This window comes from Salarias fasciatus, chromosome 2 (genome assembly GCF_902148845.1).
Source record: "Salarias fasciatus chromosome 2, fSalaFa1.1, whole genome shotgun sequence".
In the NCBI taxonomy this organism is placed as follows: domain Eukaryota; kingdom Metazoa; phylum Chordata; class Actinopteri; order Blenniiformes; family Blenniidae; genus Salarias; species Salarias fasciatus.
The window spans coordinates 3,528,472-3,554,177 of NC_043746.1; the positions used below are offsets into that span (position 1 = coordinate 3,528,472).

Sequence of the window (25,706 nt, forward strand, 5' to 3'; positions counted from 1 at the left end):
CCAACTCCCTTATCCTGGGGCGCACTGGACAGGGAGGAGATCTGCATGGGATCGACTTGGATACCCACTCTTGGCGCAGGCTGAGAGCTGTCCAGGCTGGAGTCGACAGGTTCTGGAAAAAATGGAATGAGCTTGCAGGACCAAACTTGTTCATCCGGCATAAGTGGCATCGAACAGAGAGGAATCTCAAGGTCGGGGATGTCGTCTGGATTGCAGACCAGAATGCCCTGAGAGGACAGTTCCGGCTTGGAAGGGTTGTTGCGACGTATCCTGACGAGAAAGGGGTGGTCCGGGATGCAGACTTAAAGACCTGCATGGGCCTTCCTGCTGCTGATGTGTCCAGGACCAGAAGAAAGGACTCCAACATGCCCACAACGATCATCGTTCGCAGGGATGTGCGGAGGTTGGTGGTTTTGATTCCTGCTGAGGAGCAATAGCAGGTAAGACAAGTCCTCACCATGGGTACCCAAGGACTCGGTGACTGGGTTTCAGTTAGTGGGTAACCCTGGGAGGCAACTGAGTGATTAGAGGGCAAACCTGCACTCAGTAGGAGGAAAGGTGGTGGAGCCTACCTCCTTAGTTAATTTGTGCTTATGGTCTACAAGGACTTGAAAGACTTTTGTTCGAAAGGCACTTTAGTTTCATTACAAATGTCATTACAGTTTTACTTTAAGTTTGAAATGCTCAATAAGAGACTCAAGTTATTGTTTGGTATGGCCTCCTTGGATTGTTAGTCAGTCGGCCAAGTGGGAGGTGTTGAGACTTTGGGCTAAAAGGGAAAAAAAAATAAATAAAATAAATAATACTAATTAATGGGTTTGGATAATTTTGTTACATTAAATTGTTTGAATTAAGATAGAAGTAATCTGAAGTAAGTAATGGGAAATAAGAAAAAAATAAGTTCTTTGGATATGGTTGAATATATTTTCTATTTAAGTGTGGCAATATGGCGGACTTCGGGTTGGTCTTATTTTGAAAGGGTCATCTCCGCCAGCACCAGGAGCACACAGCCCGTCGGTACGTTGCAGCTACTGTTTTGATTTAAAGCACTGTTGATGCTTATTTATGTGCCTTAACGTGTGCCTCACCGGGCCAGTGTTGATCATCGCTTGAGCGTCGCAGCCTGCAGTGGGGTAAAAAACCTGGGAGTTGTGGGGTTTAGCGGCGTTAGCATCCGGCTAGCGGCGCTAGCGGCGCTAGCAGCGGCTCAAACTTGTTATTTGCTGTTGCTCGGCGTCTTACTCTTGCTCGGCGGCTTACAGCAATGGTGGCGGCGAGAAGCATTGGTGTCGATCTGTTTTAAAATGCTGCACTTTGGTGATCTAAGTTCCTATTTACTTTAAGAGCATGTGTTTACATGGGAAGCGACTCGTGAGTGCCAGGCTCAAACTGCGCATGCCCAGTAGCGCAAGGCATTCTGGGCAATGTAGTTTCTGATTGATTTAATCCGACTTTATTTAGTTTGATATTGCAAGCTTTTGCTTGATTACTGGTTACATTCAGGTGATTGCATTGTAATGCTTTATTTTATTGTATTTCAGGTTTATGACCTGTGGTCATTGGATTAAATAAAAAGAATACAAATGACAAACACGAGTTGTAAATGGTGTGCTTCCTGGTAAGCCTTTTCGGAGGGCTCAAACCACAAAAATCCGAACACCCACGTTGACGTCACACTGTGAAGATGGCTCCCCTGAGCCCCCCTCCCGCAGGCCCTCGGCAATCAGCGTTGCTGCTTTTTGTAACTCCGATTTCGAAGATAAACTTTGACCATCATCTGAAAGCAACAATCAAGCAAGAGCAAGAGTCTGAAGGGTCTGAAGGGTCTGAAGGGTCTGAAGGGTCTGCGCTTGGTGAGTTTCTAACAGGAAAAGACGTTTTCGCGTGTCTTTGCGTGTGGAGAAGTTAGAGCTAAAGAGCTAAAGCTAGCTAGCGTATTTGTTTTGAAGCGCTGATTGGTTGAAGTTCGCTGTCAGTCAAAGTCCACAGGGGGAGAGGCGGGATTTACAGTGAAACAGAGCGTTTTCTCTTCCGGGTTTCAGAATTAGCCCCAGAAAATCTTATATTTCATACAAAATGACTTTTCCTTAGCGCCAAAAATAAACTATTACCATATTAATGCCATTTCTAGGGTTTGGACGAGCTAAAAAAGCATGATACAGGTCCTTTAATTAACTGGTTGATTAGTTAGTTCCTCAGGTATCAGAACCCCCTGAGGAACCTGAACCCTCTGAGGAACCTGAACCGCCTGAGGAACCTGAACCCTCTGAGGAACCTGAACCCTCTGAGGAACCTGAACCCCCTGAGGAACCTGAACCCTCTGAGGAACCTGAACCCCCTGAGGAACCTGAACCCTCTGAGGAACCTGAACCCTCTGAGGAACCTGAACCCTCTGAGGAACCTGAACCCCCTGAGGAACCTGAACCCTCTGAGGAACCTGAACCCCCTGAGGAACCTGAACCCCCTGAGGAACCTGAACCCTCTGAGGAACCTGAACCGCCTGAGGAACCTGAACCCTCTGAGGAACCTGAACCCTCTGAGGAACCTGAACCCCCTGAGGAACCTGAACCCTCTGAGGAACCTGAACCCCCTGAGGAACCTGAACCCCCTGAGGAACCTGAATCCTCTGAGGAACCTGAACCGCCTGAAGAACCTGAACCCTCTGAGGAACCTGAACCCCCTGAGGAACCTGAACCCCCTGAGGAACCTGAACCCTCTGAGGAACCTGAACCCTCTGAGGAACCTGAACCCCCTGAGGAACCTGAGCCCTCTGAGGAACCTGAACCCCCTGAGGAACCTGAACCCTCTGAGGAACCTGAACCCTCTGAGGAACCTGAACCGCCTGAAGAACCTGAACCCTCTGAGGAACCTGAACCCTCTGAGGAACCTGAACCGCCTGAAGAACCTGAACCCTCTGAGGAACCTGAACCCTCTGAGGAACCTGAACCGCCTGAAGAACCTGAACCCCCTGAGGAACCTGAACCCCCTGAGGAACCTGAACCCTCTGAGGAACCTGATCCGCCTGAAGAACATGAACCCCCTGAGGAACCTGAACCCTCTGAGGAACCTGAGCCCTCTGAGGAACCTGAACCCTCTGAGGAACCTGAACCGCCTGAAGAACCTGAACCCTCTGAGGAACCTGAACCCCCTGAGGAACCTGAACCCTCTGAGGAACCTGATCCGCCTGAAGAACCTGAACCCCCTGAGGAACCTGAACCCTCTGAGGAACCTGAGCCCTCTGAGGAACCTGAACCCTCTGAGGAACCTGAACCGCCTGAAGAACCTGAACCCTCTGAGGAACCTGAACCCCCTGAGGAACCTGAACCCTCTGAAGAACCTGAACCCTCTGAGGAACCTGAACCCCCTGAGGAACCTGAACCCTCTGAGGAACCTGAGCCCTCTGAGGAACCTGAACCGCCTGAAGAACCTGAACCCTCTGAGGAACCTGAACCGCCTGAAGAACCTGAACCCTCTGAGGAACCTGAGCCCTCTGAGGAACCTGAACCGCCTGAAGAACCTGAACCCCCTGAGGAACCTGAACCCCCTGAGGAACCTGAACCCTCTGAGGAACCTGATCCGCCTGAAGAACCTGAACCCCCTGAGGAACCTGAACCCTCTGAGGAACCTGATCCGCCTGAAGAACCTGAACCCCCTGAGGAACCTGAACCCTCTGAGGAACCTGAACCCTCTGAGGAACCTGAACCCCCTGAGGAACCTGAACCCCCTGAGGAACCTGAACCCTCTGAGGAACCTGAACCCCCTGAGGAACCTGAACCCTCTGAGGAACCTGAACCCTCTGAGGAACCTGAGCCCTCTGACAGCTGAGTCGTGCACTGCTGAAACCTTGCAGGACGAGGAGCTCAGCTTGTTTCTGGCCACTTCCGGTACCGCCGATGAAATGTTCTGTGAGCATATGATCTTGCAGGCTGCACTGAGGGTTTCTGGGTAATTGGTCCAGTAATAAAGTTGCTACAGACGGAATCACAGAGAACGCTGACTGCGGATGGTTTCTATCATCAATTATGAATCCTGACTCTGAACTTCTTCACTCTCTCTCCAGCGCAGACGCTGATGAGTCGAGGCGTTCGGCGGCGCTCATGGTTGTGCGCGGTTGTGTGTGTGTGTGTGTGTTTGTGTGTGTGGTGTTGGCCCGGGGCGGTACTGTGGGGAAAGCTATAACAGGTTCCTGCTCCTACACATGTAGCGTAAAGCTCCTTGGAAGTGGGAGGAGTGGCGGCGTCTGGAAAGGTGTTTCACATCTGAACCGGTGTCACACTACAAGCATCTCAGTGGCGGGGAGTTTAACCCGCACACCTCTCTGGATTATTGATCAGCAGAGTGAGCGTCTCTGACGAGCTGCTTTACCAGACAATCGACTCGTAACTCAGCCGTCTGCTTCTTTCTGCTCGCTCTTTGTTGAGCCTGAAAGGAAACTGAGAGAGCGTGTGTCATTTGTGAGCTCCAACATTATTTTGGAATTCTTTTCAGATTTGACACAAAGCACTTTGAATGGAAACGTCTCACAACATCCTCAAATCTCCAAAAACAAGCCGTCCTGAGTCATGAACAGCAGAAAACACGTCTGTCAACCCAAACAGGAGGTTCTGGAGTGTGGTGTGAAAACATCCATCGAGGTGCTGCCATATGAGACATGTTCACAGCTCACATGTTTAACTTCACATATTAGTATGATTTAATGTATTAGATGAAACGTGCGTCAGCTGAGCTTCACAGCAGTGCAGGGACCAGTTCAGCTGCAGCTGATAAACGAGTGAAGAACCAGAAAGCAGCTGCAAACGCTCGGCAGGCCACATCAGTGAGGATCTCCTCCGAGGATTCAGACGCCTCTGAAGCTGCGTCACGTCTCGTGCTCGGTCCGTCCAGATCTGTATGATCTGCGCCGCGATCGCACTTCAGTCAAACCTCAACCGCAGAGCCGCGGTTTGTTTGCTTGTGTTGGAGCCCTCCAGAGATCAGATGGCAGCGTTCACACATCCACGAGCAGGCAAGGCGACGGCAGCAGGTTCTGTTTGCGTCGGATCTAAACGGACGGCGGTGGAAACACGCTCCAGCTCGCCGCAGCAGCGCAGAGCATGCAGCTCCATGTGGTTGTTGTCACTGTTGATTCACCAGACTCTGATGAAAGACTTTCATTCTCAGGTTAATTGAAAAGGCCGTTACCTTCAGCCGAAGGGAGTGAACAGTAAATACTGCAGCAGCAACGTGAGAAATATTCACACTGCAAAATACAGGATGAAAAATAATTCTTCCCTGCACTGTGCATGCATGCTATATACAATAACGAGGATTTTTTTTACATGTGAAAAGTTGAAATTGATCAGGGTTAGTTTGCAAAAAAATGTGCAATTAATTAAAAAAAGTGTTGAATTAATTGACAGAACTACCTGCTGTGTGAAAACATATTCAAAAAGTCAAGGACTTTAATGACGAGATTATCAGCGAATCATATGTGGACATTTACAATGATCAAATAAAGTACATCTAATAGTTGAAACAGAATGTGGAGCTTTTATTTTGGCAGCAGTGTGAGTCTCAGCCCCTCACTCCCGGCCTGGTTATTATTCTCTTCATGTCCGTCTCCTTTCCCTCTTGTCTTGGAGCGTAAATCAGCGTGAGTCATAAAACCTCCCAACAGCGGCGGCGGCGGTGGAAGGCCTTGCTTCTCCTCGCTGACTAACATCAAAATTTACTCCTGATTAACACTGGCCTCCCGCCGAGCCCCCCGCCGGCGCCCGCCGCCGTGCGGCCTGCTCCCATTACCCGGATCGCTCTATCGATCCCCCTCACGTCCGCATCGTTTTCACTGCCTGCTCATCTCGGTTATGGATGCGCCGGACGAGTAAATCACACCGCGAAAACATCCAGTCGTCCTCACTGACAGCATCCCAGCATCAGGACCGACTCCAGGTCCAGCAGCATCACTCACTCACTGCCGGGCCTTCAGAGGACGGAGCGAGAGAACAGCAAGGCTGGAGATTACACAACCTCACAGTGATTCAGGCTGATACACACTCTGCTGGGAGGATGGTGCTGCGTGTGCGTGTGTGTGCGTGTGTGTGTGTGTGTGTGTGTGGCAGCAGCAGAATAACGATTGGTATGTGGGTGAGGCTGTCAGAGCAAGAAGTTAAAAAAAAGTGTGTCTGTATGGTTGGTGTGAGAAGTGTGGGTGAGATTTTGTGTGTGTGTGTGTGTGTGTGTGTGTGTGTGTGTGTGTGTGTGTGTGTGTGTGTGTGTGTGTGTTGCTTTCCATGGGGGATATAGCCAGTGGATCGCTCGCAGCATTTCTAGTCCCAGCGTCCCTGTAGATAAGTGTGTGTGTGTGTGTGTGTGTGTGTGTGTGTGTGTGTGTGTGTGTGTGTGTGTGTGTGTGTGTGGTGTTCAGTAGATTGGGCTGCAGAGTGAATGGGCTCATTAGCGGTAGCAGAGTAACACATGGCCTGGGGCACACACACACACACACACACACACACACACACACACACACACACACACACACACACACACACACACACACACAAAGCACACTCTCTCACACTATCGCTGTCTGTCTCACACACACACACACACACACACACACACACACACACACACACACACACACACACACACACACAGGAGTCACACTCCAGACTTGCATGCTAATGTCCCTGGATGCTGAACACAACGGCTCTCATTTATAAAAGATCCTTCCTCCTCCTGCTCCAGTCTGGGCTTCTCAACTCGTTCCAAGCAGAAAAAGATGAACTTATGAAAAATTGATCCTGGTGCCAAACTCAGATGTTTACACAAATCCCGTCCAATGTTCTGAGATGTTACAAACCCAGCTAACATTTCTTTTTTTTCCTGCTGGTGATTAAGTAGGTGACATGTTCCCCCAAGATGTTAACGCCTAACAAGACGACAATACCGTGCTGCCCACACAGCACTGAATGATAAATGGCAGAAGGCTCCGAATCATGGAAATGGGCTGTACCACCTCCAGAAAACTTATTATTGATGGCAGTGTTTGATCCACGCGATCTGCAGCTTATTAGATTTACCCTTTGTGCAAATTACAAATGAGGGGAAGCAGGAGGATCTCATTCTTTAACCCGTACTGAGATTGAATTAGCAGATGAGAGACAGCTAATGTGCAATCATCTGGAAAACGGAGCGCCTCAACAGTGGCGGACGTCTGTTAGATCCCCTCCAAGCGTCTAATTCTGCTGTTTGTGCAGAAGAAATGAGCTGATTATCGTCTGCCGCTGCTTCTGGAGGATGAAAGTCTCAGAAATCTGTCCCTCCAGAACAACTAAGACCCCGAAACAACGTCTCCAAGTGAAAACGGGGGTCTTTTTACAACACATGGGTCAAATCGTCCCGAAATGAACAAGCCATCCATGAAACTCCACCTTCGTTTTGGAAACAGCGATCGTCCCAATGCTAGGATGAAGCCCTGAACAACCAGCAACATGCCTATAAGCTTATAAAGCTTATAATAACAACATCATGTCGTTAACGTAATGCTAACATTAGAGGAATCAGAACACAGTAGTATCTCTTATGGAACTGAAGCAGTACTAAAAGTAAAAAGTGTTGTGATAACACATCAATAATTATATTTCTTAGAAACACATTCATTAGCATGTTTCCTAAATGCTGAGTGAAGGGTCTGGAGAATGGCACAGCCATCATAATCACTCATGAAGTTAAGGTTTTGAATAAAACTGCCCTTTTATCTCTCAGGCACTGACACATTTTTTCATCACCGGCTTTCACTGGCTGTGGTTACATAAACCTGCCAACAAGACAATGTTATTGGAAAGTTTTGAGTTTCTATCGACCCCGAGGTTGTTCCAGGACCGTTTGGACAGATTCTTTCTAGATGAGGAATAGAATATTCCTTTTCTAAAATTGGGACTTAAAGAAACTACCTTACTCACTCCTGCCTCTGAATGTGATTTAGTCTAAATATGATCTCCTATAAAGTTTTTCTTTTCATGTTATAAAGTCTCAGTTGGTGTCAAGAGCTCCAGGCTGCAAAGACTGTAAAACTCACCGACCGCCAGTCGCCGCTTTATCAAAAAGGCTTCAGTTTGGTATTTATATTTTAGATGTTGTAGGAATAAAAAATCCTTGTCCGATCCTCATGTCATCAGCTGGCGAGCCTCAGTGTCACTGACCGTATGAAATCCAACACCTTCAGGGTGTCAGTGCCCACTTATTCCTGCCGTTTAGGCAGATTTCTGAATAACAGACGGTTTCAGTAATGACGGTCCAGTGGAGGAGCGTGCACGTCACACAGTGGAAGCCAGAATACACTTTACTCTGGATGAAGGTGGACGGATGGATGAATAGTTATGAATAGACGGATGGATGGAAAGAAAAACTGCTGAATGGATGGATGTTCAGATTGATGGATGATTTCACAGACGGAGAATGAATGGATGAAGTGTGAATGGTTGGATGGATGGGTGGATGAATGAATGGTTGGATGATGGATGAAGAGTTGGGTGTATGGATGCTTGGATATGTGGATGGATGGGTGGATGGATGGATTAATGGACGGATGGATGGATGGATGGATGGATGGATGGGTGGATGGATGGAGGGATGGATGGATGGATGAATGATGTGTGGATGGATGGATGATGATGGATGGATGGATGGGTGGATGGATGGAGGGATGGATGGATGGATGTTGGATGGATGGATGGATGATGGATGGATGATGGATGGATGATGGATGGATGGATGGATGGATGTTGGATGGATGGATGGATGATGGATGGATGATGGATGGATGGATGGATGGATGGTGGATGGATGGATGGATGGATGTTGGATGGATGGATGGATGATGGATGGATGATGGATGGATGTTGGATGGATGGATGGTGATGATGGATTAATGATGTATGGATGGATGGAGGATGGATGATGGATGGATGATGTGTGGATGGATGGATGTTGGATGGATGGATGGATGATGGATGGATGGTGGATGGATGGATGGATGGATGTTGGATGGATGGATGGATGATGGATGGATGATGGATGGATGGATGGATGGATGTTGGATGGATGGATGGATGATGGATGGATGATGGATGGATGGATGGATGGATGGATGTTGGATGGATGGATGGATGATGGATGGATGATGGATGGATGATGGATGGATGATGGATGGTGGATGGATGATGGATGGATGGTGGATGGATGATGGATGGATGATGTGTGGATGGATGGATGTTGGATGGATGATGGATGGATGATGGATGGATGATGGATGGATGACACAGGGTTAGGGTGTTCCAGGATCATTGCTCCTGATGTCTCAGCCGTGAAAACAGAAGTCGAACGCCACTTCCTGCTGAGAGAATCCACAGCTTCAGATATCAGAGAAGGAGGCGTGGCCTGGTCTCTGAAGCGAGCTGGAGCTCGTCTTATATAACACCTGCCCTCATGTGTGCATCATAAATAACACGACACGCCTCATTCAGCGGCGGGTATCAAATGCTTCAAACAGCTGGAGGCCGGTCTGGAAACACAGAGCCACTTACATAAACCACTTCCTGTCCCCGTGTCAGATCAGAGCCGTAATGAGGCTGCAGTTATTAGACCGAGCCTGAGGAACGCCGACACGCTGACCTTCACACGTCATGCATGCGTCTGTGTGTGTGTGTGTGTGTGTGTGTGTGTGTGTGTGTGTGTGTGTGGGGGGGGGCTCCCCATTCCCTGAATCAAACACTTCCAGTCGCCACCTGTGACCACCTGACAAAACTACAGACTCCATCATGGATCCTGGACACATGGCCCACTCTGATGTCTCTGACCTTAGCGGCGCTGTGATCACCAGCGGGGGAAGAGAGCGAGCAGGGCGTCCTCCAGCACTGACCACAGCTCCCCTCAACAGCACACTGCTTTTATTTATAGCCTGTCGTTTGGTGGACGCTGAGAGACGCTCACTGCTTTGACTTCTGCAGGGCTGGAAGGACGAAGCCGGAGCTGCTCCGTCCAACACTTCACCTCCATCCATCCCTCTCTGCCAGAACCACCACAGCACAACACACACAAACACAGCACTACACAACACACAGCGTATGCAAAACCCTGGAGAGTCTTTCTGCCTTTTCTCTCGCCTCTGCAGCAGGATAGATATGCAGCAGAGATAAATAAATCACAATGTTCCAGCAGAGACCGGCGATTTGTCTTACCTTAGGGCTGCGCCTCTGGCTTTGGTCTTGTCAGACACCTGTCAATACACACACACACACACACACACGCGAAACAATGAGTTCATGTTCACATATGCAGTGTAAAATTTATAGCGACAGAATGAAAAACACAGATGGATGAGCTCCAGATCGTCTATAAATACTGGATCTGAGTGGTCGCCGGCTGCTCCAACCTGCTGCTTCCACAGCAGGAAGCTGAACTCTGCTGCTCAAACAAAACTCTCCTCAGCTTGAACCAAACCGCTTCACCATCCAGCTGATGAGGGATGTTCTGAGCAGAGCGGAGCATTGAAATGAGCGTTTTCCTGTCAACATGAGGACGATGTGTTTAAACTGCACTGGTCCGGCAGGAACAGGGACTGACTGGGTGGAGCAGTGGAATGTGGAGGAGCCCGTTCATAATGGAGCTGGAGGAGGTTAGCAAACATAACGGACTGGAGCTGCAAATAAATCTATGCTTCTTTGTAGACGTGAAACTTTCCTGGAACAAAAAGACAAAAATTATGTTTTCGCTTGAAATGTCAAAGCAAAACAAAACAAAAAGTCTGCTAATAAAAGTGTTGGAGGGGCCAGCAGAGGAAACGTCTCCTTCTTAAAAGAGTCTGCTGATAAAAGTGGTGGAGGGGCCAGCAGAGGAAACGTCTCCTTCTCCACAGAAACAGCTTCATCTCTGCTGAAGACTGAACTAATTTTCTTTTACAAACACGTTAAAAACAGACGAGACCAGAAACATTTTCAAACGATATCAATCACATTGGAGGCTGTGTGTTGATATATTAGAATGAACTCCTCCCACCACGTATTGATCAGACAATATGAGCATCAGGTTTTCACCTTCGGTAGAGTCAGAAACCACATAAACCGATACGCTGATCACGATCAATCGAGTTTTAAGGATTTGTTTGGTCTCTGCCCCTGCAGCACACTATTCCATCATTTAAATGTTTTCCCTAAAACTTCAATAAGTGACGTTTTAAGACAGAAATGATGAAGTGAGATATAAATGGTCAAAGGTAATTAAAGTGTCAAACTGTACAACACGAGAAGATTTAAATAGTTTTGAGAAAGATATTAAATGCCTGGTGGACGTTTAACAACACTGTCAAAAATCCCAATAAATTAAAATTCAAGGAGAGATGGTGAAGTGTAAATAAATGGAAACCTGTAAAATCTCCAATAAAAACAGTAGCTGACATTCTTCATTACTGGCTTTATTTAGCATTTTTACTTTGGACTCAGGAAGCAGGACGATGCTAAAATCTGATGGCTGAACAGGGAGAAATGGTCGCAGCGTCAGTCCGACCTCTTCCTCCTCTTTCTGTTAAAATAGTGAATTATTCTGTTGTTCCTCCCATCGGTGTCTGTTCAGCACATCTATTTCATCACATATTTGCTGATTTCCACTGACTTAAAACAGTACGTCTGGACTAACAGGAGGAAGGAGGAGGTTTGCTTCCCTGTGAATGATTAAACAGAGCGGATCTGAGACAGGAGGCTTTACTGCGTCCTCTCAGGAGAAACGCTCTCAGCCACCAGCACACTGTAAATAAAAGCAAACAGAGAGTCTAACCTTCAGCTCTCATCCTGTCTGAGCTCTCCGGATGATATCTGACAGCGTGTTAAGTGTTAATTTGATATATTGCCGAACGAGAGTCGTCAATGAAAGGAATTAAAGGCCTATTTTTCATGTGTGCGGCGGTGATTTTATTGAGCGAGGCAGATAAAAGGGACTTTAATAATAATGACGGAGCAACAGATTCCTGTATTTCTGCGGCGTTTTTTCGGAACGAGGCTGTTTCGAGTGCTTCAGGAGGAATCGATAAACCTTGAAGCCACGCTGGAGCTTCTTCCTCTCCGGCCTCTTAAACCTTCACCCCTCCTGCCTCCATTAGCTGCCAGAAAGACAGGAACGCCTCCTGCTTCCTCCTCCGGCGGGCGATTAGCTCTGTGGATGAGGCTTTTCCTCCCAGTCTGCGACAGAACACACTCCATTCCTCCAAATATCGCCAATTAATTTCCCTTCAAGCATTAAAACCTGCCAATTAAAACCAAGAAGCCAAACAAAAACAGGACCTTTCCTCCGTCTCTCCCCTTCGCCTCGGGCTCCTTGTTTTCCTCTTCCAGGACCGAGGTGATTAACTGGACCAGTGAAGTTTCTGACGGATCGATGCGGCGCTGCGGGCTACAGCAGCAGCCTGCTCAGATCCGCCGTTCAGAGGATCTGAGTGTGAATACGTTTACCTGGCTGCGGGCTTTACTGGGATCTACGTGAAGAAGAAGCCGACAGTCGCCTCGTTCACACGATCCGCTCGGTCCCCCCACGGCTTCACCCCTCCAAATCTCCACGTCCCCTGCTGGCTGCCAGACGCCACTGCGCGTGGCGGCGAGCCGCGACATTTTAACCGCTCCTCAAACAGCTCCTCCGCTTGTCGCTCCACTTTGCATGACCTCTGTTTTTGTATTTTTATTTCTTTCTGTTTTTCTTTCCTGTTTAACACCTGAGAACAAGCCAGTTCAAAATGCCGAATTTCTGATGCAACCGCTGCGCCGAGGTTACTGCGCCGCTGGATTCTCACTTCAGGCCAGTTCTGAGCCTCGTCTATCAGTCCGCCCAAGGCTTCACACTCCCAGAAAACCTTCCGACCTGCACAGTAACGGTTAGAGTTCAGGGGACGAACCTGAAAAATACAGTTTATCAGATGCAGTGTTCACAAAGTGCAATTCATTTTCGTTTTGCATTAAGTCTGCAGAACAGGGGCCTCACCTATAAAACCCTGCGGGAAAATCTGACAATAATGGTGCGTGGGAACGCAACGCAAACTTCTGTCCGCAAAAAAAATTCGGGAGCCAAAAAAAAGTGCGCCGCACAGCTGTTCGCAATTTCCAAGTCACGGTTTCAAATCCTGCGGAGAACGTGTCGGTGGCCGATCACACCCACAATCCTGCCCCAACTCCACCCCTTGGCACCATATATGGGTATGCAAATGAACTCATGAATGAAATTTGGGTATATTAGACGGTGAGGCGCACGCGCGGAGCCTGCAGATAACCGCGGATCAGGCGGATGAAGTGTCGAAAAATTAAGATTTTAATAACATTCGGGCGGGTTGTGTTGAAGCATTCAAATAAAAAAAAAGCAACATTTTAAATCTTATTCCAAACATAAAGAAACGAACGAAAACGATAGAAAACACTTTATGATCAGCCAAATGAGCAAAAGTGTGCATAATCATGGCATTTACAATTTAATCGCACATTCAGCAGAGGACACCGCAGCTTTTCCTTTTCAAGGCGATCAGCGTCTCGCTGCAGAACACCAGAGTCGCCGGCAGGTGAGACGCGCCGCATGCAGGCGGTGGATCTGCTGCTGTGGAGGGCTGAGGTGATGCTGCTGCCGTTATTGGTGAGGTGGAGAGCCGGTCTGCTGTCCTCTCTGGAGGACACAGCAGTGGAGGGACAGACGAAAAAATATTGAGTGGGAGCAGGTGACCACAACGTGGTCAGAGCCATCGGGCCACTACTGCTGAAGTGAAAAAAGTGGTCCGACTTGAAGGTGAGTTGTCATAATTCATAGAGTCTCAACATTGCGGAAACACCTTTGAAAAAAAAACTTAACATAAAAATGTAGTGGAAATGGTTGCACAATATGATTGTGCGTCCAGGCATTATCTAAATTGTTTTTCCTCTGGAGTCAGCAGGATTTAATGCGCTGCAGCATAGAGGCTGTGAACCCGGGATGATTCGGGGTTCGGACGTCAGATATGGCCATGGCTAAATAGCAAACATTTTTTGTGTCAATTTGCCATTTAATTGTGAACACTTTGAAGTGTGTATCATGAGAAAAATTGTCATACAAGGGACAGTCGGTATTTGTAAGTGCAGAGACAAAGACATTGTACATGTTTATATGTGATGTGTCTGATTGCTCCCTGTGAACTATTTATTTTGTGTTTATTTTAGAAGATGCAGAAAGGAGATGGAACAGGATGGAAACATTCCAAAGCCACTGAACATGACTTCCTCAAAGTGTCTCCCCTCATGTGCTCATCACCACTCACTGTCTGTCTTAAATGTATATTTAAATTATATCGAACTTATGTCTGTTATTTATTTCGTTATATCTGTCTTGGATCTTGGTGTAAATTATGTTTGATTTATATCTGTCGGCTTCTATCTATTATTTAATTAAATGTGTCTTCCGATTTATTTCGTTATATTTAATTCAACTTAAATAATTAGTTGTGTCGGTCAGTATATTCCTGTTATGCAATTATATCTAATTTTACATACAAACTATATTTAACTTTTCCTTGTATGGTTGGGCTTTGTATTTTTCTACTTTTCTTTCTACATTTCTTGCCGCTGCAGCCCTGCAGTTTCCCCATGCGGGACAAATAAAGGCTTTTCAATTCCGTTTCCTTCTGCTTAGTCCTCTCCACGTAGTTTTTCTGAATTGTGCGGTCCCGTACGGCAGCTATTTTGTTGGCGGTGAGGACCGCAAAGTCACGCGCATTTTTTCCCTTCGCAAAATGTATATAGGTACCTGCTTTGGCGCAGAGGGGCGGCACCGCAAGGTTTGGGGCTCGTTTTGTGCGCCGCAAGCTTTATAGGTAAGGCCCCAGATCTCTGTGCGTTTGTTCTCAGAAATGAGAAGAAAAGTGAGATTAATCAAGACAAAGGTGAGAGGAAGACAGAAACCATCAAGTCCAGCTTTCACTTTCACTACTGCTTAGTAAACCTGCTGACTTCCTAACCCTAACCCTCCCTAACCCTAACCCTACCCAACACTAACCCACCGGACATAGTCCAGAACAACATTCCATCTTCATGTCCCGGCAGGTTTTAGACAGAGGGACACAAACGAGTCTCCTCACTGAGCTAACCCTCACAGACGAAGCGTTTCTACCAGCTGCTGCCAGAGCGACGCCCACGGCGGAGGAGACCACGTGTTGGTGTCAGCGTTTCAGGATTCCAGCCCCTAAAGAGCTGCTGAGGCAGCATTTCACACTTTTACAGCACATTTTCATTTATCTCTACATATAGCTACACACACAACTCCTGACTGACAACAACAACAAGAAAACAAGCAAACAAAGCCGAGTGTAAGTCTGTGTCAACAGGTCTGAGGAGAAGCCACACTGCACATGGACAACATGCAAACTCCACGCAGAAAGCCTGCGCTCCAGCTGGGATCCCTGACGCTGACTGCCGTAAGAGACGGGTTTGCAAAAAGGCTTGAATTTACAAATACAGCTGAAACAGGAAGAATGCTTGAAACGGATAAAAACGGCTAGAAGCAGGATGAAAAGGTAAAAGAGCTCAGACGGCTGGAAGAGCAGAACCCACGAGAATCTGAAAAAATACAGCTCAACCGTCCAGAAGAGTCAAACCAGCTGAGGAACAGAAAAAAAGGCAAAACGTTGGTAAAACAACAGAAATGACAAACCTTTTAAAAATGGATACAGAGAGAATAGAATCAGCTAAAAGAGATGAAATTCCTAAAAAACATAAAAAATATAGACTGGCTCACACAATTAAAACTGTAACGCCAGTCAAAACCACTGTAAATGAAAAAAAGAAGCTTAAATGATTAAAACAGCAACAAATAGTTTCAATAGAGAAAATGACTAAATCCTCTAAAAAATGATTTCAAAATAATAAACCTACCAAACATCTTTAAATATCTCCAGTTCTGATTTACAGCTACGAAACACTGTGTCTTTATTTCAACTATTAAACCTGTTTAGTGGCTGTGGTTAATTTCATTTCTGTTTGTGGTTTGCATGTTCTGCCTGTGCATGTGCCTCTGTCTGATCCTCAGCACCACGGTCCTCCGGCTGCAGCAGAACTGCAGCATTGCTACTGGGCTTCCCCAGAAACGAGGACCTGGATCCGGGTCTGCTGGTGGCCGGCGGCGCTCCGCCTCCCTCCAGACTGGCCGAGGCGAGCCGCCACGGCGGGGAGGAAGGCTGGAAACACGGCGGGATCCAGACAAAGGGACGGTCCTGCAGCGGTAACCGGGCTGCAGGTTGTTTTTTTCTTTTCCCCGACAGTTTCTAAAAGTCATTAGACGCTCCTCTCTTCCCCACCGTATCACTCACTTCCTCTCCTCTCCCTCCTCGCCTCCGTCTCTTTTCCTCTGTGCCAAAAACATATTCATCATACTCCTCTGCTGCCCTCACAGCGCTGTGCCACAGCATACTAATGACACCGTGTGTGTGTGTGTGTGTGTGTGTGTGTGTGTGTGTGTGTGTGTGTGAGAGAGAGAGGGAAGGAGAATGTCAGCATGTGTTTATATTTATGTGTTCGCTGGTGTAAATGCTTGTGTGTATAAGTCTGCATGACTACACTGAGTCTGTGTGTGTGTGTGTGTGTGTGTGTGTTTCACTCCAGGCTATAAAAGCTTGATAATACACCATGCACTCATTTGCTATAAGCCTGTTAACAGCATGCAGAGGAAAATGCAGCTGAATTCATCCGATCCTCTCGCTGCTCTCTGTGTCTCTGTCTCCTTATCGTTGCCTTCTGTCTGTGCTGCTATCGCTCTGCCGGGTCTGACTCCTTTCTTTCTTTCTTTCTTTCTTTCTTCCTCCCCTCTCTGTTTATTCGAGTCACTCGGGGTCTGTCGAGCTCAGATCAGCGACAGGAAGGAGAAAATCGCAGAGAGGAAATGTGACATTTTTGAGTAATAGTTGAAATACTCAGGAGATAAAGAACAGACATTTTAATTCTTCATTTTTTTGCTACATTTCTGTTATTTCTTAGCTTTCCTCAGCGTTACCTGGCTGGTTTCCCCTGTCAAGCCACCAGGGGGCGATGGCAACATTTAAAGCTTTATACATGCCAGCTGACCATCATGGAAAACACTGTCAAAAGACGTTTTAAATGTTTCATTCCTGTAAAATGAAAAATAGCTAAAGGAAATTTAAAGTCAAGGCTCCACCCAGAGCCTCCAGAGGGGGGTTAATGTTGTTAAAGCACCGAGATTTTCTGAAAGCATCAAGTTCTGCTGCAGCAGAACAACAACAGCTCAACATCTGGGCCACTTCCCACTGAAGATCTGCTGCTAAAGCCTCATTTACACGCCAAACACTGTTAGCACATCTCCCACAATCTGGACCACACCACGCAGAGGAAGTTAGCTTGCAGCACACTGCTACTGTCTGCTAGCTTGTAGCCCCCATTACAGTCTGCTAGCTTGTAGCACTCGATTACAGTCTGCTAGCTTGTAGCCCTTCATTACAGTCTGCTAGCTTGTAGCTCTCCACTACAGCCTGCTAGCTTGTAGCCCTTCATCACAGTCTGCTAGCTTGTAGCTGTCCACTACAGTCTGCTAGCTTGTCGTTCCTTGCTACAGTCTGCTAGCTTGTCGTTCCTTGCTACAGGCTGCTAGCTTGTCGTTCCTTGCTACAGGCTGCTAGCTTGTCGTTCCTTGCTACAGGCTGCTAGCTTGTCGTTCCTTGCTACAGGCTGCTAGCTTGTAGCAGCTGAAGATAAACTGACAGTGTCATTGCCAATGTTTGATCCAAGCTGCTCATTATGAGCAGAAAAGGAACAGGATCAGTGAGTTTCAGCTGTGGACGGTGGACTGGTGGTGAATCCTTCCTCGTGCAGCCTGGAAGCAGAAGGTCCAGGGTTGAAGGGACTGCCGGGACGCTACATGCTAACCGATACCTTCTGAACATCTCAGCCTAAACGAGAACCGGACAATCCAGGAGTTCATGACGTTACTGTGAGTCCCGGAGATGGTTATTCTGGAGCCTTGAAGGAAGGACGAAGACTCTGCGATCCAGCAGGAGCAAGAAAACGCAGACGGGTGGAAGAGGAAGAGGAACGGTCCTCATTCCATCCAGTGTGTTCATCCCAACACAGAGCTATCACACACTGGCCCTATGATCAAGAAAGACTCGCCGCCATTCTGAATGCACTCTAACTGTCTGTAATTAACAGATCTACTTTCAGCTTAATTACAATAACTAAAAACCACTATGAATGACCTGCCATCATTTATAATTATAATATCCAGCATCGGCGTAATTACACAATCAGAAGGCCGCTTAAAAGAGGATGAGAGGAATCGGTATCTTTTCATTAACTGAAAATATCCCTCAGACTCTTTGATGAGCGCTGATATCGGCGTGCACGGCGGCGGCGGCGGGGGAGGGTGCGTGTGTGTGTGTGTGTGTGTGTGTGTGTGTGTGCGTGGGGGTGGGGGGCAGCGGCCCGACCCCCGCCGGCTGCTTTCAACTCCTCTCTGGCATCATTAGCAGCTGATGACAGTGATTAGAGGAGAAAGGGCCGCCGTGTCAACCTCCACTGAGGAAAACAGGAGCGGAACCGGACCGCCGCCGCCGCCGCCGCCGCCGCCGCCGCACGGGAGCTCTTCACCCGGCGGACACCCCGGAAACACACACACACACACACACTCACAGCAGGCCCACCACAACGCTTCACACACTCATCGCTTCTAATTACAACCATTCAACAACTGGATCAATTCAAAAAGCTTTTATTAATTGATGAATTGAATTAGCATTTTAATGATGCATGGCAGAACTCAAAGAGGAAAAATAGATCATTACATTTCCATTAATCTGCCTTTAAACGATTCCAGAGTCACTCCTCCTCTATGAGCTTTGAGCGGACTGAGTTTGGTTTCTGGCCTCTGTCTCTGAAAAACGCTCCAAATTTAGAAAAACAACCGAAAGGCTTCAGAGGTTATTTATTTGTGTGTGAACTCTTTGATTTCCAGGTCACTCTTCTTCAGATTTCTAACTCACTCTTATTTGAAAGACACACTGCTGACGTTTTTACATTTTTATAATAATCCTTTCAACTTGGCAAAACTTCTGTTTCGTATCTTGGAGCGAGGCGCCACGTCCTCCAACAGCAGGACGGAGCGGAGGAACCGAGCATTTAGGTGGCGGTAAAAAAGGCTCACGAGGTGCGCATTTAGGAAAAACCTTCGTCTCCATGGAAACGGGGGAAAAAAACAACTTTTTGAAAACAGTGGAACAGAATTTCTGCTGTTTCCATGGAAACAGACATCGTTTCCAAAACTTTGAAATGAAACTTTTCCGATACAAGAACAATGTGTTTTCACTTGAAAGACTAAGAATCGGTTTATTGATCGGTGATTTGAGTTCCGATGCGACTGGCAAACAATTGATTAGCGGATCGATAAAGAGACTGATGAGCAGAATCAATGGAGGAGACTGAGTGATGAGCTTGAGGAGATGTGTGTTTCAGAGTGCTACGCCGCTGGCTGAATTCAGTGAGGAACATGAGGAACTGCTTCTCAGGGCTGAAGGTCTTCAGACCGACTGATCTGTCTCTGTCTTATGAAACGGACGGAGCGCCGGCCGGAGGTGGAGACAGGAGGGACGGAGCTGCTCCATTCGTCTGGGTCAGCATCGATACCCAGAATTCTGAGGACTGACTGGATTTCTGCTGTCGCTGCTAACGATCCGTTAATGAGAGCCTCGTCTACCGACCCAGGACTCTAAATGAGTCCAATTAAAAACATGAACTTCATCTGATGATCCATTTTCCACTGCTGATTGTTGACATTTGTTGCTTTTTCAATTTCTGTTTCAGTTTCAGAGTCTCCCGAATCGGAAACCTCATTTTTCCAGATTCTCCTGTTTTCATGACTCGCTGAAACGTGGCAGGTTAATGTGGTTAATGGCACAATTTGAAGTGGTCTGATGAACGATGAAAAGAGATTTATTAGTGCTTTTTATACAGACTGAAATTACTTAATGTCATTTCCATGACATGAAGCTATTAAGGCCGAACTGCACCTGCTGAACCCAGGATGGAAGGTTTATAACGACGGGGTCAGAAAGTCCAACACTGCTCGAAGGAACTCAGGTGAGCCCTGCTGCGCAACACAGCTCGATGACGTTCAGCGTCACCGCCATCTTGGATGAGGACCAACTTCTCTTTTGGTGGAATCAGGAGGGAAAGAGATCATTTAACCATTAAAATAATCAGAAGTGACTGAATACACAAGACATTATTATATGATTTGATTTACAGCAGCAGATATATAAAGAGCTTTTAACCAGTACTGATACACTAACTATTATTTGAATTTTAGCATTTAAATAAATATATTTTAATGACCAATAGCTTGGCTGCTGTTTAGCATAAAACAGATCTAAAGAAAATGTGCTGTAAATTCAGTCAGTTATGATTATTTTAACCGTGTAAAGACCTGGTTTGACCTCTGAAGTAGACAGGAGTCCTCATCCAAGATGGCGGTCACAGAAGTCAATAATGGTTAAAATTATTATTCTCTATGTCTACCTGAATGAACCAAACGGAGTTTAATGAAAGCTTGGTAAACTGTCTTCGTGGTTTATACGCCATCAACAGATTAATAACAACTGTGTTAACTCAGTGACAAGCTACCAAACCGCAACGTTTCACGCTTTCTGAGATTGTTTCGGGCTGGTCTCGGTCTAATCCGTCATGTTTTAAGCGACTGTAACAGGAGGCAGGAGATGACAAATGAGAGTCGGGGAAAAAAAAAAAACCACGGATGAGTTACGGCTGGACGACTGGTGTGTGGACAGATTAATGACTCAGTGAGTGTCTCACACACACACACACACACACACACACACACACACACACACACAGACACACACACAGATAAATAGACCGTAATTTAAGAATCAGTGCAGGACAGACAGATGAGTGGATGTATGGGCGGATGTATGGGCGGATGGATGGATGGATGGATGGATGTATGGATGGATGTATGGATGGATGTTTGGATGGATGGATGTATGGGCGGCCCGCTGACGGAGCTCACCTGCTGTTCGGCCTCCTCCTCGTCACTGCTGATCTTCAGGTCATCCTCCAGCATCCTGCGTCGAGACAAAAGGAGGAGTTAGGCGGTCAGGAGGACATGAGGGTCAGTTTCTCCTCAGTCTGTCAGTAGACGACACATCGTGATGGATCCAGTTGTTGGTTTTGCTGAGCTTTTGTTGGGTTTTTGGGTGTTTTCAGCGTTCTAACCTCTGGCAGCTGCAGGGGGTAGAAATGGTCCCAGGACCCTGTTGAACATAATCGCTGTAGTAACATCTCATCACTTGGTTATTTTAGCTTCAGGATTATTTCTGCTATTCTGACAGGATTAATAAACATAAAAAAACATATTTAAATGTTTCTTTATGTTTTCACCAAGAGGCAGGTGCGGCCTCGCCCAGCCTTAAAGCAACATTTCATTCAAACATATTCCTCCACTTCTGCTGAGTTGATTCCAATATGCTGTTCATGGTTATTGGAGCCATTCAAATTTAAATACAGCAGGTGTAGTATTTAAAATCTTTAAGGTCTTTTTAATCAGTAAGTCAATGTGATCCTGGGGGGTCGGCTCAGCCAATTGGAGCGTTTTGGGGGCGGGGCTATGGCAGATGCAGAGCCAAACTGAAGAGGTGGAGAGAGTTTAACACTTTTATTTTTTTTATTTTGGACTGAATTGAATGTTGTGGAAAAGAAATGTTTCTATGAAGGCTTAAATTCTGTTTAAGAGAAAATAACAGAAATACACGGGATTATTCAGCTTTCTTAAAAAATGTCTTCAACTTTATTCAATATGGTTCCACATTTTTTCTGTTGCTTCAAAACTAGTCATTGTAAATGGATTCCTGCTGAAAACTACATCTTTATAAAGTAACACTGGGATAAATCCGCTTGTAGTATTTACTTCTCATTCCGGTAAAGCATCTTTTAACCTCAATGAAAGATCAGAGCGATGTAAAAATCACCATTATTTAAAATCCAGGCCAAAAAGGGAATCATTTCTGCTACGCTGATGAATTCTGGTGTTTTTCAGATCGTTCTCGGCCTGTTCACACGGGGCGCCATCAATACCCTGACCTCCCTGATAGCCTCGTCTACTCCCCCCCTCACAGATTATTCAGTTTATGAGCGGCGCATCGGCAGGTTCCCGTGTCGTACTGCTTCATATCAACACACGCACACACACACACACACACACACACACACACACACACACACACACCACCGGTATTTTAAGCTGCCACTGCGTTTGTTATGACAGCAGAATCCCCCGGCGCGGTTTTCACTGCCTCACGACGCTCCGCCGCAAAAACTACAAATAAATAAACAACACACAGCCTCCCCGGCGCCGGGCCGTGTTTCCAGACCAGCCGTGAATAACTGAAGCACAATAAGAGAAAAGCTTTGCTGATAAGGGGCAACGGTGCAGCGAGCGGCCATGATGGATACGTTTGAATGAATGAATAATGGATTCATATTTTATTTCATAAGAAGGGACAGATGGCGAGAGAGAGATAGCGAGTGAGATGGAGACGATAATGATGGAGAGGGGAAGATAGAGGCTGAATGAAGGGGGGGCGGCGGGGAAATGAATAAACCGCGCAGCAGAGAGCGAACGTGCACGAATACGGACGCAGTCGGATATGAATGAGTTATGGAGCGCAGCATCAGCGGCACAGCGGCGCCTCACACCCCGACTCGGCCTCTCAAGAGCCAGGGTGAAGCCATGAAGTCAGAGCGAAGCCAGAGCGAAGCCAGAGCGAAGCCATGAAGTCAGAGCGAGGCCAGAGCGAAGCCAGAGCGAAGCCAGAGCGAAGCCAGAGCGAAGCCATGAAGTCAGAGCGAGGCCAGAGGGCAGCCAGAGCGAAGCCAGAGCGAAGCCAGAGCGAAGCCATGAAGTCAGAGCGAAGCCATGAAGTCAGAGCGAGGCCAGAGGGCAGCCAGAGCGAGGCCAGAGCGAAGCCAGAGCGAAGCCATGAAGCCAGAGCGGAGCCAGAGCGAAACCAGAGCGAAGCCATGACGTCAGAGCGAGGCCAGAGCGAAGCCAGAGCAAAGCCAGAGCGAAGCCAGAGCGAAGCCATGAAGTCAGAGCGAGGCCAGAGCAAAGCCAGAGCGAAGCCATGAAGTCAGAGCGAGGCCAGAGCGGAGCCAGAGCGAAGCCAGAGCGAAGCCAGAGCGAAGCCAGAGCGGAGCCAGAGCGAAGCCAGAGCGAAACCATGAAGCCAGAGCGGAGCCAGAGCGAAGCCAGAGCGAAACCATGAAGCCAGAGCGGAGCCAGAGCGAAGCCAGAGCGAAGCCATGAAGCCAGAGCGGAGCCAGAGCGAAGCCAGAGCGAAACCAGAGCGAAGCCATGAAGTCAGAGCGAAGCCAGAGCGAAGCCAGAGTGGAGCCAGAGCGAAGGCCAGAAGTCAGAAGGCCAGAAGTCAGAGCGAGGCCAGAGCGAGGCCAGAGTGAAGCCAGAGCGAGGCCAGAGCGAAGCCAGAGCGAAACCAGAGTGAAACCAGAGCGAAGCCATGAAGTCAGAGCGAAGCCATGAAGTCAGAGCGAGGCCAGAGCGAAACCAGAGCGAAACCAGAGTGAAACCAGAGCGAAGCCATGAAGTCAGAGCGAAGCCATGAAGTCAGAGCGAGGCCAGAGCGAAACCAGAGCGAAGGCCAGAAGTCAGAAGGCCAGAAGTCAGAGCGAGGCCAGAGCGAGGCCAGAGCGCAGCGAGTTGCCGCCAGAGCGCTGTCAAACCAGCGCTGCTCATCACTCACTACTGTTCTCAGGACACACTCGAGTGGACGCATGGATTCACCACAATGAACACATGAATTCACCACAATGGACGCATGAATTTACCCCAGTGGACACATGTATTTATCACAATATATGCATTAATTTTAAGATTTACGATTTTTATGTATATTTTTTGCGTTATCTTTTTTTTTTACAACAATGATCACTTTAAATTACTGTTTATTGTCATTGTGTTTTCGTGTGTAACTCAGTTCCGACGAGGTGAGCGAGCCGTCATACTGTACGTCTGTAAAATAATTAAAGACCTTAAAAAACTCCTAAAACCTCATGATCTTTGGGGCATTTAGACCTTTAGGTGGGACCGTTTGGTTTGTCCCAAAGGGAGACTGGACGTTTCTATCAGGATCCATTAAAACGACACTCTCTCTCTATAGCCTGGTGTTCCTATGCTGCTGCTCTGAGTGACTTCTCGTACTTTATGTTTAATCTCATCAGTTCAGTTTCTCCGTCCTGTCAGATGGATCCTTACCAGACGCTTTGTTATAAACACTCGGATGTTACATTGTTCTGCAGTCGGGTGGCGGTGTGAAGGAACCCCTGCGATGCCCCCCCCCCCTCTCATCCAGCTAATGAACATCAGCAGCCTCGTCCTCCACTCTGTCCTGCTCAGAGCAGGATTACTGCTGCCTGATGCCGGACATTGTAAACACCCAGCAAAGTATATAGCAATTAGCCCAAACAGCTCAATTACCCTCAGAACAAAACGAGGTGGCCTCTTCATTATGGGGAGCCTTTTACGCCGAGCAGCGCCTAACGGCTGCTGTGAAGGAGCCGCTGCTTGTAACCAATAACAATTATTTCCCCCCGATAACCAAAGCAGCATTTATTGTATGTTAAATCAAAAAAATATAAACCCTGGAGGCGTAGGTTACTAATCACCAGGAAAAAAGAAAAAGAAAAAAAAAAGAGTAATAAGCAACAGAAAGCAGCAGAGCTTCATCCTAATGGAGATATAATTAACTATTTACCCACGTATGCAAAATGGGGGAAATGAGAGTTTACGTGCCGCCGTTGGAACTTTAATCAAACCATCCAGATGAATTAACTCGACTCCCCAGACCACCGCTCCCACCGTTTTCTCCACTTGCAGGATTTTTGCATCATCTATTGGCCATCAAGTCTTCTTTAATTTTCAAAAGCCTGTTTTTACTCTTTGACATCACGCTCACCACGTCTCCCATTCCCTCTTTTTAATGAGCTTTTTAATAAAATGCATAAATAATGCATTGAGCTCAGCACTTGAAAACCCTCATTAGAGGAGGAAACACACCAGTTGTCACATCAGGCCAATTTTTAACAGATAATACGACAGAGGAAAAGAAAAACAACTTACCCCTGAAAATAAAGAGACTGGTTAAACAAAGGGAATCCACAGAAAAGCAGCAAGTAAAATATGTGTGAAGACTAAACAATCATCATTCAAACAATGTTCAATATCCACAAAAATCTTACTTTCTACATTTTTAGCTATAATATTTTGAAAAAAACTAAGATAAATTCTTCATTTTAACTAGTTTCAATTTTTCTAATTAGTTACAGTTTTCCTGCCATGTCTGAGAGAATGACTCTGTTCAGCAGGACAAAGAAAAACCTGCTTTCTCCTGAAGACCTCAGGATCTGTTCAGGCTGAAAAGTAAATCGTGCTAAACTCAGACTTTTTTCTCATATTTTGTTTTCTTACTTTCGATTTTCTTAATTAGTCGACAGAAATAATTTGCCTCTGACATTCCTACAAAACTCAACATCCCTCCGTTTCTCCAAACACTATTCATTTATATTCAGACAGAAATAAAGCTCTTTCATCAGGACATGATCGAACAAATTTCTATCAAAGAAACAGGAGACTTTATA

The 25,706-nt window shown here is 46.9% G+C and overlaps 1 protein-coding gene across 1 annotated transcript in view; it reads right to left on the reverse strand.

The window, feature by feature from the left end:
• The window catches only part of aff2 (AF4/FMR2 family, member 2), a 115,091-nt gene that overhangs the window by 35,426 nt on the left and 53,959 nt on the right, over positions 1-25,706 (reverse strand). The window contains exons 11-12 of the mRNA XM_030113744.1: positions 21,064-21,118; positions 10,221-10,258 (exon numbers count right to left, since the gene is read on the reverse strand). Coding sequence (XP_029969604.1) covers positions 10,221-10,258; positions 21,064-21,118 — 93 coding nt within the window. The remainder of the gene's footprint in view (positions 1-10,220; positions 10,259-21,063; positions 21,119-25,706) is intronic.